General features: G+C 35.6%; 1 protein-coding gene across 2 annotated transcripts in view; it reads right to left on the bottom strand.

Moving 5' to 3' along the window:
* Positions 1-20,983, bottom strand: part of COG5 (component of oligomeric golgi complex 5) — a 208,030-nt gene that overhangs the window by 167,967 nt on the left and 19,080 nt on the right. For both annotated transcript variants that reach the window (XM_062018831.1, XM_062018827.1), the window contains 3 exons: positions 19,762-19,816; positions 19,592-19,661; positions 14,279-14,399 (listed from right to left, as the gene is read on the bottom strand). In XM_062018831.1, the coding sequence (XP_061874815.1) occupies positions 14,279-14,399; positions 19,592-19,661; positions 19,762-19,805 (235 nt within the window). In that variant the 5' untranslated portion in view covers positions 19,806-19,816. The remainder of the gene's footprint in view (positions 1-14,278; positions 14,400-19,591; positions 19,662-19,761; positions 19,817-20,983) is intronic.

Genomic DNA, 20,983 nt, shown 5'->3' with positions numbered 1-20,983 from the left:
GATATCTTTAAAAATATTAATGTATTCAGAAGCTTCTGACAAATCTTGTCTTGATTGTACAGCTTACAGTACATGTTCCAGAATCACTTTAAAGTAGAATGGTATCGGGAAACTTGATGCTGTCACTGAGATTTTGTCCCAATTCTTTTTTGGTCAAAAATCTGAAATTTTTACCACCTCTTTAGTTTGCAAGTTAAGTTAGCTAAAAATTGAGGAGGGGAAATCTTTGGAATTGTAGACAATCTGCCATAGAAAACAGTACGTTCTCAAAATAATAGGATGTTCCTTCTTCTAACGACGTTAGGTCTGCATATCTTTTTCTGACACGAAAACAGGTACGAGACCATGCTGTTCTTCAGCTGAAGAGGGTGTACCTTTATGATAACAAAGTCAGTAATCAAATTTGGTGTCTGTGAGCAATGGAAAGTTGGACCTGAATGGTAAAGAAATAAAAAGACTGGACTGCTTTACTTTTTAATTTGTAACTGAGAAAAACCCATCAAATTCTTGATGAAACTAACACTTGAAAATCATGTACATGAGCTGGGAAACAAAGAGGAAAAACTACTCCTGTGAAAATAGCCTACTTTAAAAGCTGTTTCCTTTGCACAAGAATTAAATCTGATTTTACGCTACTCGTTACTTTGTATTACTTACAGCAACACCTTCGCTGACCTTTAAGGCAAGGCAGAAATGACAGGAATACTGGCTCCCATCTAGGACCTGAACAAAGATTAGAATTCAGTCTCCTTTCCATAGATATTTGGTTAGATAATTTTTAACCTGATCTGGCTCACACTTTAATTGAGATGAACAGGATAAAATTGGTTATTATGTTTAAGATTTGAACAACCAGCATTTACTTGAGGAATTACAATAAAATTGCACACATAATCTCATTTTTCAATTATTTCATACTTCTGAATTTGCCAGGCCTCATTTTCCAGTCCTTAGCTCTAGTCATTTCTTCCTCTGCTAGTCAAAGAGCCCTTCCATGACCTTTTATTTTCTCCCCATGAGCACACCTCTACAGTCTCAATCTTCAAGAAAAATAGCCTGGTTAACCTCCTACTGTGACATTTTTAATTGCATTTATTCGCAGGTATCCACAAATCTATGCTTTTATCTGCACAGCACAATTCCCTATACCAATTGCAGAAGTACAGATTTGCCTGTCATAGCTGCATAAATACTAGAACAGAAACAACATTGGTAAAGCGATCCCAGCACGGATGCAGTCCAATTCCGTTACTTCACAGAAGTTTAGTCCCGTATTTTTATAATCATAGAAACAGAGAAAATACTTTTTTTTTTTTTTTAAAGGAAGTGATGTGGACGTGTTGAGCATCCAAGGTGCTTTACCCATTTACAGCTGCTTCTCAGTAGACTGTCTTAATCTGAGGTGTACACCTACAGAAAACTACCGCTACCTTAGTTATCTCTGTTCCTTTCTTCCAACTCCCTTAGCAATAAAATTATCAACTAAGAATGTAGTACAACTGTGAGGTGAGAAGATGGTTTATTTAAATACTTATTTAAGGGAATAATACCTAAAGGGAGATTGTCATCTAAAATGTAGATTATGCACATAAATCTATAATGCATTATATGATTTCTTTAATTAACTATGTAACCAAAACACCCACATTTTTGACAACATATATTGTCCATCAAAATATAATTGACTATCATTAATTCAGCTTTACAGCTCTGAATTCTTCTTTGAAATGAATTCAACTTCTTTACTATTTTTCTTTAGCAGCTTTGTGTCTGACTGACTTTGATTTCAAAATAAATACTGTTTCTCCTTATGAGTGTTGGAATAACACAAGCTGGACTTTCCCCTTCCACATTCAGTAAGGAGTTACAAAGTAATGGCTCTGGGAAGTTAGTACATTTGTATAACACTTTCCTTAGCTATTGTTGGATTACAAGATATCCTTACTTTAAGTAAGAACAAATTAACCTGTCTTCAAAAATAAAGCAAGACTAATTACTGAACTATTCTCTATCTTTATGAACAATCTGGAAACCTGTATATTAACAAGATTATTTCATGGTATATATCCTTCTGGTTCCTGCTTGCCATGGATTTTTCTGCAATATTTTAAATGTATCATATTTATACTCTAGACTTGTAATGCATTTTGCTGTGTTTACACAGTTTTCCAATTATAGTTGTTGTCTTTGCTGTGACACTACACTAGAACAGGCCTTTTGCCAGAATACACTCTTTCTTGATTGCCAAAAAGCCAGTATTTCACCATCTCATACAGTTCTCTCGGTAAGCTTTTGACTTTCAAGTTTGTTTAAAAACATTTGCCCAAAGTACTGAACAGAAGATGCTCTACACTGGAAAATTAACCCTTTCAAAAAGGAAATATTAAACACTGTGTCCATTCTCAGTTTGCCCTATGCATCATAATTTGCTCCTCTGGCAATAAGTGGCTTCCAAATCCCATAAGTTTATTTCTTATAATAAAAATCCAGAATAATGTTTCTCCTTTATGATAACTCCTATGTTAGATACTGGTGATCTTTTACCTCTGGCCAGGGGACAAACAGTCTAAGTTCTCAACACCATTCTTCCACATACCTCAGAGACATGCTTAGACAGCAATGCTTCCATTTTTCTGGTTTAATTCAGCGGGTTGTGATAGTAACATCTTGTGGAATTTGTTAGCTGGCTCTCTGATCTATATGCACTTAAAGATACTGCAACTGTAACTACTCATTCTGTTGCCTCCCACAAAATTTTCAAAACATGATTTGCTACCACCATTATTTGATATTCTAGTTGTATTAAAACATTATGACTACCCAGTGGCAGAATACTTTGTCTCACAACTCAAAGATGCTCTAAGATCTGTACTAGTTACCTAATCATAACTGTTTCAAAGTAATTTTAAAAAAATATTGAAACTCTCTAAAGTTGTATTTATCTCATATTTGGCTAAATACAAGCATTCACAAGATCATCTGTGTTACTAATTCTTCAAAATCCTTTCATATCTCCACTCTTATGATACACTCTAGCTAACAAACATGGAAATACTTACTGTTCAAACACTTTAAATGATCAAGGGGTAAAGTAAAAACAAGATCCAAACACCCTTACCATTCTTCTAGGGGGGAACAAATATTCCTTAACAGCAAAACAGAAACAGGTTTGGTATAATTCCTCTGCTCTCTAGGGGTACTTTGAGAAAAGAGCAGAAAGGGAATTCTGTAAGCAGAGAAACAGAATAGAATGTAAGTATAGTTTTCAGATTTTAGAGTCACACATTTAAATTCACTACTTGCAAAGCAAACAAAAACTGGGAAAAAAAACTTCCCTGTAAGATCTGGCCTTTACATTTAAGCTCATTAATAAGATAAAATAGCATAACTACCAAGACCTTCAACAACTTCCCTCTTCCATCAGTCCTGTTCTTCATTTTAAACCAGTTACTCTTTCAAAATTCCCAAGCCTCTCTGTTCCAGCCTTACCCACGTGGGACTACAAACTCCAGATATATCATCAGGCCCTCAAGGCCCTAGATTATCCGATACATTACCAAAGCAGATGGAAAATACTGTTATTTCAATGTTTTTAAGAAATAATAAGTACTAGCTTAATCTCAAATACAGAACTGAATGTGCTACCAGGGTAAACATGATCCATGCCTCTCACATGAGACAGTACACAAGAGAGTTTAAAAGTGTATTAACTTAGCAGTTGTGTGACTGTGCAGCTACGTTGCTGGCCTGACAATAACTCCTCTCCTAGCAGAAAACATTTTCTGATACTCTCTCGCATCCACCCTCCCCTTCCTTATCTCTTGTCCACTATCATTTCTTTCCCACTGGGATCCTCTAAACTGCTAGAAGCAAATAAATCAAGAGCTGTCAGGCCCCAGACTTTGACAATAATAATCATAGTTTATATTAATAATGAAATTCAGAGTAACAGATGACCAAGAGAATGACAGAGCACTGTACTCCAGAAATATAAGGAACAAAATGTGTGGACATCTGTAACTGGGAGCAAGAAAGAGCGAAAGACAGAAAACAGTCTTTGAAGGGTCTACAATCAGGATAAAAACTGTTAGAAATACTGCATATGCAACTTGAACACACTGTAATTAATTTCTGACACAGCCTGTTTAATAGGATATCGATAACACACCTCTCAGGAACAGGATAGACTTCACGATAAAAAGTGGAGTACTAAATCCATCTGATATACAGTCCTCTGACAAGGTCTACATACTTCAGACTAAAATTACCAAACCCTTAGTAGCACAGCCAAATCAAATTTTTGAGCAGGTATAGCTAAAAGACTAATCTCATCAGAAACAGAAATCAGTTTAATGCTAACATGAAAAAATAGTTTCATAATTCACTCAATACGGCAAATCTGAAATTTGTTTATGGTCATTTAAAGGAAACTAGACATCAGGAAAACTTACCATTACAGTTATATCTAGATTAATTTTCTAGAACTGTATGTATAAAGAAAATTTAATTTCCAGATATGAGAATAGTTATGACTTTGGTAAATAGTGACACAACAATGTAACTATAATGAAGCTACATTAACAGAAACAAAACTTTTGAAAACATGAGGAAATGTAAATTCAAGTCCTACTAATTTAAAGGTCATGTTGAAAAACAAAATTCCAAAAGGATTTTTTTCTTGTATCAATTCAAACTTAGTTTTTTCTCCCATGTGCCTGTCGTTATTTCGTATCTTCTATTAAAAAATGGTTAGAAAAGGAATGCATGCCAGAGATTAAGTAAAACATTCCAACTATTGACTTTAAATGCTTTGTCTAACACATAAGGTTTCTAAGTTAGAAATTTTAATCACAGTAAAATAAAATCTGATTGTAAATATGTATGTTCTGCCTGCCTCACTCAAAGAGGATAAAGACGTCTTATGCAGTTAGGCTCTTACTAACGAAAAACTGTATTAAATTTTACAAGTTGTTTTGTTACATGCACATTTAATTCAGTATCTTACAGTGAATAGTTCAAATTACTTATTGCATACTATCAAGATTTTTATTTCTTTAAAAGACAACAAGAAATAAATTCATATCCACAGAAGCTCCTTAACTCTGTATAAAAGGTAAAGATGGAATAAAATGGCTTAGAATAAGATTGTTGTATGCATAATTAAAACAGAGAAAGAAATAAGTGGGTGGTACAGCAATTACAGAAGAGCAAAAGGACTAGCTTCTACATTCATTGCACAAAATATTTGGTTGTACATCATAATTCATGAAATAACACAACAGCAGAAGCTTTAGTAGTTCTTCCTTTTACATTAATTTACAATAAATTAAGTACTGACCTTGGCAACCTGAAGCCAGGAATAATACTCAGAAAATAACAAGATCTTCTTAGTAACCAAGAGGACAGAATAAACTATCCATAGCTTTCATGATACTCTTTTCCTCAAGATGACAGATCAACTGATAAAACCAGAATCTTTTTAAACACTGTAAATTCAAGCATTACATGCTTTTTCTTTATCAATGTATAAAACAAAAGCAATTGTCTCTGTTGTACGGTTCTATGAACATTACCCCATTAAAAATAAAGAATAATTCTATTGCAATATATGTGACTGCCATAGAACGAGCAGTTTATCCATGAGAAATGAAGTTTTATTTATTATATATTATGCAATTATTTTGTGATTAAATGACTATTAATCACATACAGTTAATCACAATGTAACTAGAGCAACAGGCCATTGTTTTCAGTTTTTACAAAGCAGTTCAGACAGTGGATTCTACGTGTAATGCACATGTCTCACTGGCTTCATTGTTGTAGGGGCTTCACATTATCTTAAAAATTTTCATACATACGAATTTGGAAAAAAACATGCTTTTCTATAAAAACCAGCTCTCAATTTCCAAACAGTTCAAGAATCCTTGTTTTAAAGCTACAAATATAAAGGCTGTTAAATTATTTGTAAATTTCTTTGACCTTCCCACCAAAAAGGGGTTTTTTTGGCCTGGAATACTACAAATTATACTCTGCACAACAACTTTTTGAGAAAGCTTCTATCCTATGCCAACACAGCCTCAGGAAAAACAAAACAAAACAAAAAATAACTCAACTGAAAGGAACAAAATGAAACTGAAGAACATGGAGATTACACTTAACTACTGAAAGGTATAGTATATTTTAGCCCAAACAGTTTGAGTGGAAGCCTGGCAGTATTACTGCTAACACCATCAGGGACAGGAAAAACAAAAAAGTCAAATAAAAAAAAAAAAAGTTTTAGCAAAATATTTGTACGTACTATGGATGCAAATGTACCACCTGAAGCAGTGGCCTTCAAAAATAATGCAGATGGCTCTAAGCCAGTAATAAAATTCAGTCATTCTCAGCAGGACTAATTACCACAGGCAAAGCATCATGCTAGCACGGCCATGTAATTTTATTCATCACATCAGTTCACTTAGCCCTACAGAACAGTGTATTGTGCTGCACAGACATATGCTATATTGTTTTGGAGGACACTAGGTCTTGAACAAGGCAGTAAATTGTAATGCATCTAAATCCTTAAGCAAAAATACCATGAAAGCAACTTTTCCCTGCAGATTGACATGAGCTGATTCTTAGGAGAAACTGTGCACAGTAATACAAACAATGACAAATCTGTCTGCTCTGTGTGCTAGTAGTGAAAGACCTCACTGACATGATAGTAACCACTTTAGCCCTCACTTTAATTGCAGTCAACACAAGATCTGGCTTGGCAATAGCACACTTCAATTTTTTGCTTGGAAGAGAAAAAAAAGATCATAAAAATGCAGCAGTTGACATAGTTTTGATAGAACAATATTCAACCTGACAGACAAATCCTACATTCAGCCAATCTGCAAGCACTTCAGAGTAAGTCTCTGTATTTCAGTCAGATCATTTATGCTGGTTTAATACCCAATTAAAAAGGCACACTGTGGAAAAAAACAGTTACAGGTAATTTCAACTTGCAATAGATACGGATGAGACAACTGGTATAAAACAAACAAGTATAAACACTTACTATTAAAATTACTTTAGTTTTTCAATGAATTCAAACTGTTCTTTCCTGAATACTGACCAGTAGCACTCAGATTTTTGATAAATACAAAACAATATTCATCATCGTTCCCAAATATTAAAAACTTACAGGAGTAAACAACATCTTTCTTAAAAACAACTGAGTCACTGAGAAATGGCTAGCTTGCCTTCTTTCCTCGCAAAAGAAAACAAATTAGATACACAACATTTACATCCACATAGTCAGTACAATCTTCCTTTTGCTGCTCACTGCATCCTTCTAAAGAATATTGACATAATAGGTTTTAAGGGTTGATTTTTGCAGCCGTTCAGTAACATGATGAACTCTCTGAAGTTAACTTGAATGTTAGTCACAACCAGAAGAGAAGTAATTGTGTCAGAGGGGTGAATTGAAGGTCTTTGAGGAGATTTATCTACTACTTCATCTGAAGGAGTGACAAGACAAGGCTGAACTAAAGTAATGGCACAAATTTTCCAGTCATACTGTCCTAATATTCCTGGAGGTATCTGGGCATAGAGCCCAACAAACCAACTTGTGGGAAGCAAGTTTTACATCAAGTAGTCCAATTTAAAAAAACAAAAAAAAACAACAAACAAAACTCACAAAATCAGACACATGTATCACCAAAAGAACCAGAACTAAAACTTCCCTATATTTTCTACTAACAGGGTTGAGAAGGGAGCATCTCTGAGAGAAACAGAGGACTCTTAGTTGGTCAGCTTCCTTAGGCCTCATGCTTCACTGCAAAACCTCCTCTATCTAAACTATTCCTGATACGTGCTTTGTCTAAACTATTTTTAAAAAAGCTTCAAATAATGACTTCACAGCTCCCTTGAAATTACTATCACTGGCAGAAACCTTTCCTAACATTTTAGATTTTCTTTGCTTCATTTCAGGCCCATTACTTACTGTTTCGATCACAGTGGATATGAACAGCCATTTACTCCCTCTCCATTTGAAAAACTTTTATTTATCTGAAGAATGTTACTCTGCCTCTCAGACTCCTTTTCCTCAAAGCTAAGTTCCCTCACCCACTGCCCATCCTCAAGACCTTCAGCATTACCACTGTACTAAGGACTTTATCTAATTAACCTAAATCTTCCTCGAATGAGGTTCTTGATACTCCAGATGAAGCATGAAAAAAAGATTTGTTTCAAGTGCCTGGCCCACAACACCCTTCGTTATAAAAATCAGTACAAATTTCATTGCCAACAATGTCATGCTGCTAGAAAACAAATGAACAAGTGGCTTGCACTCAATTCGTGAGGAACTATTAAGCCTCTCTGCAGAACTGTTATCCGTGCAGTCATTTCTCCTGTTCCTGCTGCTAACTACACCTATTTATTGCTAGGACTTTGCACTTGTCTGAAAGAGAAATTAAATCGGTTCAACCAAGACGTATCCCCAATTTGCTAAGAATATTCTTCATTCTAATCCTGTTTCCCAACATATTTTCCATTCTTCTCTGCTTGATTATTTCTTGTAAATTTAATAAGGATATACCACATTACATCACTCAAATCATTAATGAAAACACTAGCCAGCTGCAGAACACATTTCAACAAAATCCCACTTGATATATTACTGGACAACAGTGAACAACTGATGATGACTTTCAGAGCGCAGTTTTCTCAAAACTTCTACATTCATTGAACCACATTATCATCTGGATTACGATGCTGATCCTGCTGATGTGACATGGTGTCAAGAGTCATATATAAAGCAAACTACAAGACAATTCTGGATCTCTCCAGTCTTAAGATCCGTTATGTGGCCAACAAAGAATATATGGTTGGTTAAACTGGATTAATTCTTGACAAATCTACGTGGTCTGCTATTTAATAGCACTTTTTTATCCTAGACTCCTAAATATAGTTTATTTAGTTCATTATATAATATATAAGCTATATATATTATATATATAGTTTAGTTTATTTATACAAATAATAGTTCTAGAGTTCCTTTGCATAAGGAAATGAAGTTAGTTTGAATTGTCTAAATAGGATACAGTGAGTTCTACTTGCAACAAAACAAGTTCTTCTTTCTTCTGGAATCTCACTTCTTCCCCAAGGAATTACCAAAGATAACTACTAAGAACAATGAGATTACTCTGAAAAGCTGTTGAAATACGTTGGGATGAATATACATATTGTTTACATTTGTATTTATCCATATTTTTATACATACATACAAGAGAACACACTCTCTTTTCTATGGAATAGGTCCATGTTTTAATAGCAACAGAGAAAAAGAAAAGAAAAAACAGTCTTCTTAGGTTTAAAATATTTGGAAAGATTTTCCTCTATATAATGTCATCAGCATTTTCATGTCTTTCATAGTAACAGACTATGTGACATTACTATGACACATAACTACAAGAACAAAACAGGACAACAAACAGCAAATTTTCACAAATTTAATTCCCTCCCTCTATCAAGAATTATTTGCTGTATAAGTCAACTGTATCCTGGGCAGCATCAAAAGAAGCATGGCCAGCAGATCGAGGGAAGTGACTCTGATCCTCTGCTCCGCTCTCATGAGAACCCACCTGCAATACTGCATCCAGCTTTGGGGGGTATCAACACAAGAATGACACAGACCTGTTGGAACAAGTTCAGAGGAGGGCAACAAAGATGATCAGAGGGCTGGAGTAACTGTCCTATGAGGACAGGCTGAGAGATTTGGGGTTTTCCAGTCTGGAGAAGAGAAGGTTCCAAGAAGACCTTCTAGCAGCCTTCCAGTATCTAAAGGGGTCTGTGAGAAAGCTGGAGAGGGACTTTTCACAAGGCATGTAGCAACAGAACACGGGCTTCAAACTGAAAAGGGGAGATTTAAATATTATATATGAAGAAGTTCTTCACTATGAGGGTGGTGAGGCACTGGCACAGGTTGTCCAAAGAGGCTGTGGGTGCTCTAGCCCTGTAAGTGCTCAAAGCCAGGTTGGATGGCGCTTTGAGCAACCTGGTCTAGTGGAAGGTGTCCCTGCTCATGTTAGGCAGATTGGAACTAGATTCTCTTCCAACCCAAACCAGTCTATGATTACTTTGTGTTACTGTATGTGCAAACTGGGTGACAAGATGTAGTACTAAAGATAACTTCTGTCTTCACAATGGTGTTCCCTTCCAAGTAGGAACTCCTGAGTGCTACATGTAGTGGGAATACTAGAAAAGCACGCTGAAACAGAGAAACCTTAGTACTGGACAAGACAAGGTCCCACCAACGCAATTCCTATTAAGGCAGACAGATATCAGGTCATTTTCCTCCTCCTGTCTCCTCTAATTTTGAGTCTAACAGACATATGAGGTACAATTTGTTTAAATGATATCATGAACCATCTTGTTTACCCTAGAAAGGTGCTGAGTCCAATTTTTTTCTAGCGTCTCAAAGAGAATTTTTCACGCTCAAGATCACTGTCATCTTTGTGCAGACGTCACTAGCTCTGGAGTGCACTTCAGAACACAGAGCTACAACCACCTACATTATGCCAGCTATAAAGAGGCCTTCCAGGCACAAACAAGCAAATTCTTTCAAACTATATCTCACGCAGTATCGTGCATATCCTATCTAATTTCAGTTTTCTTTACAAGCATCATCAAAATTGAGCTTTATTTCTTTGAATTTTCCTTTAAGTCTTCTATTGTCATGCTAAGAATAAATAACAGCCACATGTAAGCTTTGCTCTTTCTTTATAAAGAGCGTAATACTAGAAATGTATAGTTTTCAAGTAAGGTCATAGTCCTGTCTTCTCCCATCCTCTTTTCTCATAAGTTACATGGAAAGCGGTATTGTCCTCGAGCAACTTCTATATTGAAAACACACAAAACTATATTTCAACAGACTCATTCCCCTTCATTTTATGGCTGCACAATTTAGTCACAGACTAACTTTAAGTTTACAAAAGAGCAAAACTATGGCTGCTGTGAGAGCCTGCCTACAAGTATTATAAGCTCACAAGGTCATTCAAGCAAATAAATTCACTTTCTGTGAAATAAATTATAATACAACCATCCAGAGAGATTAGGAGCTTACTACAATTAAAAGAAGTCTGGGCATTTATATGAATAATGATCATCTCAGTTACAGGTATTTAACGAGGAAAATATATAAACCTTTTGTTGTCCAAAGCTAGCTCTGTAACAAACAGATGGAACTAACAACCTGTCCACAGTTGAGCTAGCCATTTGCTGCACAGATAAGAATGTTTTCATTTTCATCCCATCAGTTACTGGCCACTATTACAGACAGCAATTTCTGCATACTCACTCATAAAAGGCAGTATATTTTTTAATACCTGCAGAATTTCTTTTGTGAAAGGAAACCATATACAATGCAGCAATTTCTTGTCACCTTCTATTGCTTAAACTTGCTTAAGCATGTTTCTTTTTCACTTTATAAAATATTCGTCTTACAATATCATCAAGAAGCATAGCCAGGGTATGTAATTCATTGCATTAGGCACTGTGTGACATCTGAATAAGCCACTTGTTTTACCTATCCATATGCTGACTTGATTGTTTAACATGAACAATCATCACTAGAGAAGCAGCTAATAGTTTAGTCAGTGGACTATCACAGCTCTGTTTCTACTTTGACAGTGAACCCCCAAAAAAGTGTTGGGAGGTAGAAGAGTTACAGAAGAAAGCTGGAGGGGGAGATGTGTGTGTGTACATATACATAATGTCTAAAATTTACACAGAGAATTAAGTCTTCCTTCTTATTGTGCCAAAAGCAAAATTAATTTCAAAGAACATGAAAGTCCAACACACAGGAATTTTAGATTTACTTTAGCTTTAAGTAGAGATTTCAGTGAAAATATTAGCAGATATTTTCAGAGTAGAACTCCTAACATCATCTACTAAAGCTGGAGATCTGTAGACCACTAGCAACAAAGTGTCCAATACAAAACCCTTCTCAGTGAAAGCTACTGTTTATTATAATTCCTCTGACCTGTATTTCTCTAATTGCAAGACTTTGTATTTTTATTATATCTTTTTCCATCACTGCAAAATAAACTTCAAGACAAGTAAGTGAAAGCTGTAAGTGAATTCACATAGATTTAGTGAGGAAATACATGCTGAATACATACACAGAAATGGGCACACGCACATTTGTGTCAGCCCAGAGTGTAACAGTAAAACTAAATGGCCACTTATCCGAACATTCTACCCAGGAAAACCTACAAGCAAAAAAACCTACAAACAATTATACCATAGAAAGTGCACAGCTTTCACAGTAACATCACAGTGCTGCTGATTTTAACACAGTAGAAATAATGTTGTACCAGACATACAATAAAAAAGTAAGGAATGATGGGAAAAAATTTCCATGACTGGAAGCGAAAAGGAATATTCAGAAATATCTGACTAAAACCATAAATTAATATTAATCTTGGCCATGATTTCCAATTCAAAAGCACAGTCCCATGGCATTGAGCTCCCTATCCAACATGAGGCTTTCACACCACTCACGTCTACTGCATATTTACTAAAATCAGATGTTGCAGTACTTCCCAAGCCTTCCCAAAGCTTTCAGATCTCACCATCAAATAGTCAGTGCCCAGAGTCTGTTCCCCATGCTTCCTATCCTACTGACACCATAAAGCACTACATCACATTTCCCATCTTTCTGAAGCACAGCATTTCTATAATCTCACTGCAAGCTGCCACAGCCTCACTGCTCTCCTGTCTCACACCACCAAAAGGTGAATGAGAGATGCAGATAGAGAGGTAAGAGAAGAAAGGAAGATATTGGGAAAAGGGGGAGGGAGAGAGAAATTATAGTAGACAAGGGATTTTACCTATCCATAAACCATTCATAATTAAGGATTAACTAAGGATTAAATTAAGAACCACGAGCCTTGTCTCTCCATTATGGACTGCAGGATGAAACTCAAAGGAGCTTCCTAAGGGAGTACATTTCACTTAATCTCTAACAGTAATAATTACACAGATTCTTCTAAGCTTCAGGAAAAGTATCTGAAAACAAAAAAACTTAAAAGATTGGGAGACTTTGACAAAAGTACAAGGGTTTTTTTTAAATAGTGACATGAAAAAGAGAGAAAAAGAGTAATACAGGTATTTTCTTTAAAAGAAACAAATCCTAAAAGCTAGACAAGATAAACATCTGAAATTTTACCATTAAATTGTACTTATTATTTGAATAGGCTCCAATATTCAGATTAATTTCACAAGATCTGTCATTCAGGTAGTTAAAAGACAGTGCAACTTCATATATCCTGAAGATGTGAAGGGAAAACAAAATGAACAAAAATTTAAAATTAGAAAGACTATTTTAACTTAGAATGCTACAATTGCTGCTTAAGTGCTTCAGTCAAGCTGACACACTAAATAAATATACAAACCTTCCATTTGCAACACAGAATCTGCTAATTATAAGACTAAGTCATTTTCTAATAATTTTTTGATTACACAATATAAAAAGAGCAGTAGTGACAAATATGCACAATAAACCTCAGGGTGATTGTGAGATTTTTATAGTTCAGCCCTCCCACAACCTATTTTTGGAAGTTGAAATTTGAATAACTTATTAAATCAAAGGAGAAACAGCTGGCAAGACACCATATACCACACCAACAACTCATCTGCAAACTCCTCTCCGCATCCTGCAGCCCAATGTGAAAATAACCAAACTAGCTCATGTACAGAAAATCTGTCAATGTAACATAAGCTTCACAAGAACCATTTCATCATTCTTCCTAGAAGCCAAGAAAATACATTGTAAATTAGTTACTACTGTGGCAGAATGCTTCCAGTATCTGAATTAGGTTAGATATCATACATAGCTTTAATGAAGGTCACGGGGCCAGTAATTTTCCTTTAAGACAGAAATTCAAACTATGCCTTGTTGTCATGCAATGTCTTCCAAAAGGTAAATATGTATCTGTTGCCTCTGAAGGTGTTTTATGCAAATATAAACCAGTACAAAATTAATTGCTTCACAAAAGAATTGTTGCCCAGAACAATACAAGTTATTATGACAGAATTTTCATGCTAATACCTATACCTATAGAAGTCAAACAAAAGACTTGGAAGTACTAATGAATTCTACCCATATCATTCCCCAGATCAAATCAGGAAGTAGATAGCAAGAACCATGGCAAAAAAGTTTTGGAGGTTTCTTTGTTTTTTTAAGTCAAACACTAGTATCAGTCATATGAGTGCAAGCTAAAAATGCCTCTAAAAGTAACTAAGGACTCACCAAGTTCATTGAGACTCTGGGCAGCTTTTGTTATCTCTCTGCTTCCTCCTTGCAGTTGTCCTTGAAGTCTCTTACTGAGATACAAGATGCGTATTATCCTCCGCAGCAAGTCACAAGCAGCCTGTGGAGAAATTGTACCATTAGGGGATCTGATATTATCAGCACATGATGATCATATAATATTAGGTCTCATATATTTAATATTTTAACCAAAAGAAAAAAAAAAAGATTGTGAATAAACCCAAGGAACTTTGGAACACTGCAATCTCTTTCTTCGGGATTTTTTTTGCATGATTTTATAAGACCAATACTTTCTAAATTTGGTAATTACATTTACAGGGCTAGTGAGATTATGCTGTCATTGAAAGTGAAAAAAGAAGGAAACTCAGGACCCTATGCAGAGATGTGCTATTTCTAAACAGAAGTGAGCTTTATTTTACATTGAGCATCTCTCCTCAATACTCCTCCCCTCTGTAAGCTTTAGTTAAGTTAAAATGTTGGTCTTGTCAATCAAATATTGAGTCAAAATAAGAAAAATGACAGCACTTACTTCAAAGGACAATAAACTTAACGGCTAACTTGTTATTACAGATATTGACTCATGGTAGGAATATATGTAAAAACTCATTTTCAGCAGAACTTTCATAAGGCCAGTCAACTTCCTTCAGCCAACTGTTAGTTCACATTCTTTCATAGGTTTATTAAAATACATGTCATTCTTGGCTAAAAATTAAGAAGATGGATGCATGTGTAAATTTTTAGGAAACATATTTGTGTATATTTATGTCATCACCAATTTAGAAAAAAAGGCATTGCTGACATCTGAATCAAACATAACAGTTTCATAATTTTTCACTCAACTAAGATCTTGAAACAGGTTTCCTTCTACATACGAAGTAGTAGAGATAGAGAAACAGTCTTATATCAAATATAGAGTTTCTCCAGGGCCGGACTGGGGCTAAGAGGTACGTGCTAGGGAGCAGCATCATTCTGGAGTGGGTAACATCTAAACTGGAATTCAGAAATGTGATTCAGGAGAAGGTAAAATGTATAGGGATTTTGGTACAGTTCAATATCTGCAATTAGATTAACAAGAGATATAAACAAGAACTTTGGAATGAGTAAGACTGTTGTGCTGAGGTATTCTCCCTTGTACTGAAGGTAAAGTCTCCTATAAAGTATTGACCTTATGGATATCAAATTTAAATTAAAATTACTTCAAAAATATTTAGTATCTGACAGATTATGAACTCCTTTTTTAGACTCATGTTAATGTAATAAAAACTAATGTTTAAGTGCACATATGAAAGCAGCCATGAGTCGTTTCAACCAATATTCAGTGGACTGCACAACTTCTCAGTCTCTTCCCTATGCTAGCACAAACAAATTCAGACAGAAACATTTATAGCTTATTTTTATTAAACATCTGAACAGAACAAAAAGACAAACTAGAAAAAGCCCCACTGAGGCAAATCATCAAAAGCACAATTGCTCTCTCTGCTTTTGTCTCTGTATGACAGTCTGAAGTGTAAGTTTCCTAAGCACTCTAAGACAATTTAACCACGATTTCTATTACCATCTAAGTGGGGCTTATCCTACTTCTAAAGATTAATGTGTTACTTTTAATTAATTCATCTCTAATTAGAAAAAGCTTGATCCGTGTATCACTTTCATATTTGTGAACGAAATTTCTGCAAGATGAATCAAAAATAGCTTTTTACATAGTGCAGTGTGTGCTTTGCCAAATAAGAGGGCATAGCATTACTACTTTGCTTTCAAATTTAATTACTCTCTAATCCAATTGCGTACCTCTGGCTAATGTTTTTCCCTAGCAATTCAACTTCAGTTATCTTCTGATCATCTTTTACTTCACATGCCAAAAGATTTTTTATTTTTCATTGACTTGTTGCTCATTATCTCCTATCTCCAGAAACAATCTTTTAAAATACTATCAAACTGAACTAATAGATAGGAAAAAATACAGTCAGAGACAAGAGCAAAAAGAAATTTTAACTTCTGTCCCTGTGAACTAGAAGGAGGTGAAAAATCGAAAGACATGAAGATGCACTGTTAATTTCACAGTGATTGCTACTGTATCGTGCCCTTGACAAAGATTCCAAGTATTTCCATCTACATGAGTTGTTCCACTTAATAAAACCCCCAGTCACTGTAAAAGAATATAATATACAAGGACCAGGTAATGCAAATTTAAAAATTTGTCTAGTAGGGGAGTTACTCACAGACACTAGATACTCTAACCTGGCCACCTGCATAACAGAAGACTGAACAAATTCGGGAAACATTCGGTTCCTGAGTTGATACAGTATGCTTTCCTAAAGGAGTTGCTTTCATTCAAGAAGGAATGAATTCTACTGCTCGAGCAAGAATGAATTTGGAGAAGGCCAATGGCCTGAGTTAGTCCCAGTAAAACTAAAAAGAAAACCCATTTTTTCTGGAGATATGTTAGTTATCTCCTGAAATTTAAAGCAAAATATCAACACTGACAGATATTATTGCTACAACTGAGCAATCAAAGTTTCTTACTTTTAATCTCAAGTTAATTTTTGAAAATTATTGAAAGAAGACTTAATTATAAAAGACCACTTGAAAACATGTCAGTGCACAGTGCATATAGGTAATTGCATAAATCTGCCAGATCATAATGTAATTGAATGTACATGCAACAGAAGCCTGAAGAAAGATGAAACAGTCCACTATCTTCAGACTACATTTACTATGTAGTTACATTAGCACAAGGATGAAATCTGCTATTGGTGAATATTTTAAAGGGAGAGTAACTTTAAAATACAGAATTAGCATTTTTTAAAAAGGCTTTAAAAATCTAACAGGCTGCCCAGATGGGTTGTGGAGTGTCCTTCTCTAGGGATGTTCAAAACCCACCTGGATGAGTTCCTGTGTAACCTACACTAGGTGGTCCTGCTCTGGCAGGGTGGTTGTACTAGATGATCCTTCAAGGTCCCTTCCAACCCTTGAGATTCTGTGATTGTGTGATTTGTCTATTTAAGGATTTTTAAACATCAAAATATCTGAAATCAAGACAACATGTAGAAACATCTGGTTAAATAGAGCTACACAGAAAACAACCCTCTGAAGGATAAACTGGCTACGTATTTCAGTTGTTAACTATTCTTATTTAGATTGTGATCTACTGTGGAAAGACTCAGAATAGGACAGTGTGATTTAAAGTAGGAAGTAAGCTTTGTGAGTCTGCTGCTCCCTTGGGATGCCATGAAGCTCTAAGAACAGAGCAAGACATAATATACACAAGCACACAGCAGAGTTTCAGGACTAGATTTGATGTCTGATAATGAATTTGCAGTGTGGATATTTATGAAAAAGTCAGACCATACTAAAAACAATTAAAGATGGCAAAATCCAGCTTTATGCAAGCCAAATATTCCTTCAGTTTGTGAGTAGTCCCACAGCAATAAATGGAGAAGCACTAAAATAATAACATCATAAGTACAAGAGGCGCTTAAACACCACACAGCTCAGCAAAACCTATCTGCCAACCCTAGCGACTTTGACAGAAGGCAACTTCTTTTATTAGTCCTCTACGTTTTTTTACTTACTATACCAACTGTACATCAGTTGATAAAATTAACAAGTTTTAAAGTGTCCCATCCCACAAGTCTTGCATTTGGGAGAAATTTCAGGCCATAAGCCCTGTCACCACTAGGAAGTGAATTGTTTGCTGTGCTGTTGCCCTTCCTTCCTGAACAAACAAGTCAGCCAGGTAAAGAGATACCAAAGCACTGCATCCTGAGGAGGCAGCAAGGCTGAGATATCAAAGGTCTATTGACTCAACTCTCCTTAAGGCCAGCTTCATTTCAAGTGTCCTGACCCTCAACCTCTCCCAGTAATGCAGTGCAACACAAAGAACTTGCTATGTATCTGCCAACACAAGAAGGGACAGCAGCTCTCATGCCAAGGATGGATTCTCACTGGCAGAGAGGCTGGAATCATTACTCATCTTTCAATACTGAGGTAAACAGATTTGGATGCTAGGAAGGGAAGCCTAGTAGGCTCCCCTTATCCTGTACCTCTTTTTTCTGACTTAAGAGACAAGAAAAACCAGATATTACAAATTCCCTGGCACACACTGACCTGGATGAACGGTGCTTTCACACCACAGGAAAATTCATGTAACCCTGCTACAGAAAAGAGCACTTAAGAAACATTTCCTAAGTACAGGGACTCATTATTCTCATACATCCTTCTACAGTTTGACTTTGTGTAAGGTCAAGGCAGAAGTTATCTTCATTTTTAGCCCCCAATTCCTGCAATACATGAGAGAATTTTAAAAAAATGCCCCTATCCTGCCACATGGAAGTCATGGAAATGTTATGCAGTGGCAAAACCGGTACCAGACAGAGTTGAAGAAAAACAGGAGAAGCAGCTGGACAAACTGGCTGAACAGTGTTAAGAGCTTCCTGATGAAATTCACTGCTACTGAAAGTTATGCAGAAAATAGTAGCTCAGCTGAGAGACTAGCACAGCTGCTCCATCAGCCCCCAGACCAGAAACTGCAGCTTCATCTATTCTACTGTGCACCCACAGATGGCAATATACTTGAGTGTACAGCTCAAATTTCAGCTACTAGAAGATAAGTTTTTAGCTCTGCGAAGCTACAGTAAACTTGCTAAGATAAAAAGTTCAAGAAATAACTCATTGAACACTTGTGGATTTGGTGTCGCTTTTAAAACCATAAACTGAACAGAATGTAGCTACATGACTTCTGAAGACAGAAGGAATAGTTTTCAATTATTATAAAATTAACAATGAAAGTGTTTGACCGTGGTCTTGCCATTGGTGTGATAAGCTCTCTCCCACCACCACCTTCTAACAGAGATCTACATTCTGCTGTAGACTCAAAAGACAGATACAACTACATACCTGGGCTTATGAATCTCCAGAACCACAATCAGTTCCATAAGTTGCATCTGGACTATTTTGAAAGAATTAACTCCCAAAGTCTTTATTAAACTGCAGCCAAGCATGCATTAACTTAGAGGAAAAAAGCATCTTCTACACAATGGTATCATAACATTAAATATCAAAATGACACCTAAATTAAGAAGAATTTAATTAATCTCTACTCAGATTCCTCCGTCTCTACAAAAACTCAGCAGAAAGATCAGCTTCCTACTTCATAATATGAAGAAGCTCATGAAAAGACACACAAATAGCAATTTTCATTAAGAAATACTGACAATGAACTACAGGCTACTGGAATATGAAAATCATGCTCAAAAAAAGGGGGTTTATAAAAACATTTTTAATTCAACTTACTTGAAGTTTTGCTAGCTGAGCTGTACGAGACACTATTTTGTTGTAGGGGTCAACAATTTTGACTCTAATTCTAAAAATAAGAAGATAAATTTATTTATAGCAGTATTAATAAATACCATGATAGAACAATTAAGAATTTATACTTTGTAATTGCATAATGAATGGCATACCTATCAACAGTACTTTGTAGAGCACCAATTCTAGTCTGCATCATTTGGAGAACACCTGCAAAATAAAGCAGATTTTTTACATGGAATACCTGTCAATTACAGAAAGAACTACTCTTCAAATCATAGTAACTACTGCATATACTACTTTGAACTGCTGTTCAAAGGCACCTAACCTGGTACAAACACCTGAACATTTAAAAATAGCATAACTTATTTAACACTATTTATTTAACATGGTGACTAGACAGTTTAGAGAAACCAACAAAGAGGACTGAGAAGATAACCAATTCCATTTTAAGGTTTTCTTCTTGTGCATAAGCATCTTTAGCAAAAAATAAGGTATCAATGTCATCGTGAGGTCATCTAATTTAGATTACAAACAGAGCAAACTACCCTAATCATGTTTGTTCCAGATTAGTTTGGCAAAGCAGCACAAAGAAAGCCCACAAGCATGCTTGTTCTTTTCTTGTTGAATTGCAAAGTAGTCAAGGGTAGCAGTCATTTTTGCAATATGGAATCAGCCTGCTGAGAATTTAATTAAGTTACACAAACCCAGGCCTATGAAATTAGAATGTTTGAGCACTCTCAAACATACTACATTTTTGTAAAGCCCTGTTTACAAGGATGTCATCGTCAAATCTGATGAAACTGCAACAGGATACAGTAAGAAACAAAAACTATTGCTAATAGCTCAGCTTGTCCTGTACTGGGACTATACTTCACATATTTTGTACAAGCCTGCAACTCCCATTTTCTCCATATTTCAGAATTATTAACTTTGTTCAGTGACAAGACTTCTCTGACATTTATACAGGGAATGGCAGACATGCAATTCTCACATATCAGAGGATGAAGATATGTGATATGGTGAAAAGTTAGCAAAATTGGCTGAATTTTCTACTCTAAACTGCAATAACGGGGTAAGGCCATTAACACAATGACTATGATTGTGACATTGCTGTAATGCATACACCAGTCCTTTTGCTAGAAGGCAGAATTTGAGTGGGTGAAAAGGCAATCTACAGTCTCCATTTGCTGAATAACATATGAGATAACACTACTTAGCCTATCTTGAGCTAACAGACAGCTCAAGGTATCTATTAAGCTACCCATAGACAAAAAAGAATATGTATACCAGACTGATGTACCATTTTAAAAGTGCACAGACTTAGAAAAGAAAGGACTCTAAAAGCTGGGTATATAAATATGAAACATTTCATGA

Source organism: Colius striatus, chromosome 1 (assembly GCF_028858725.1).
Source record: "Colius striatus isolate bColStr4 chromosome 1, bColStr4.1.hap1, whole genome shotgun sequence".
Lineage (NCBI taxonomy): Eukaryota > Metazoa > Chordata > Aves > Coliiformes > Coliidae > Colius > Colius striatus.
This window is presented reverse-complemented; position numbering and strand designations above follow the sequence as displayed.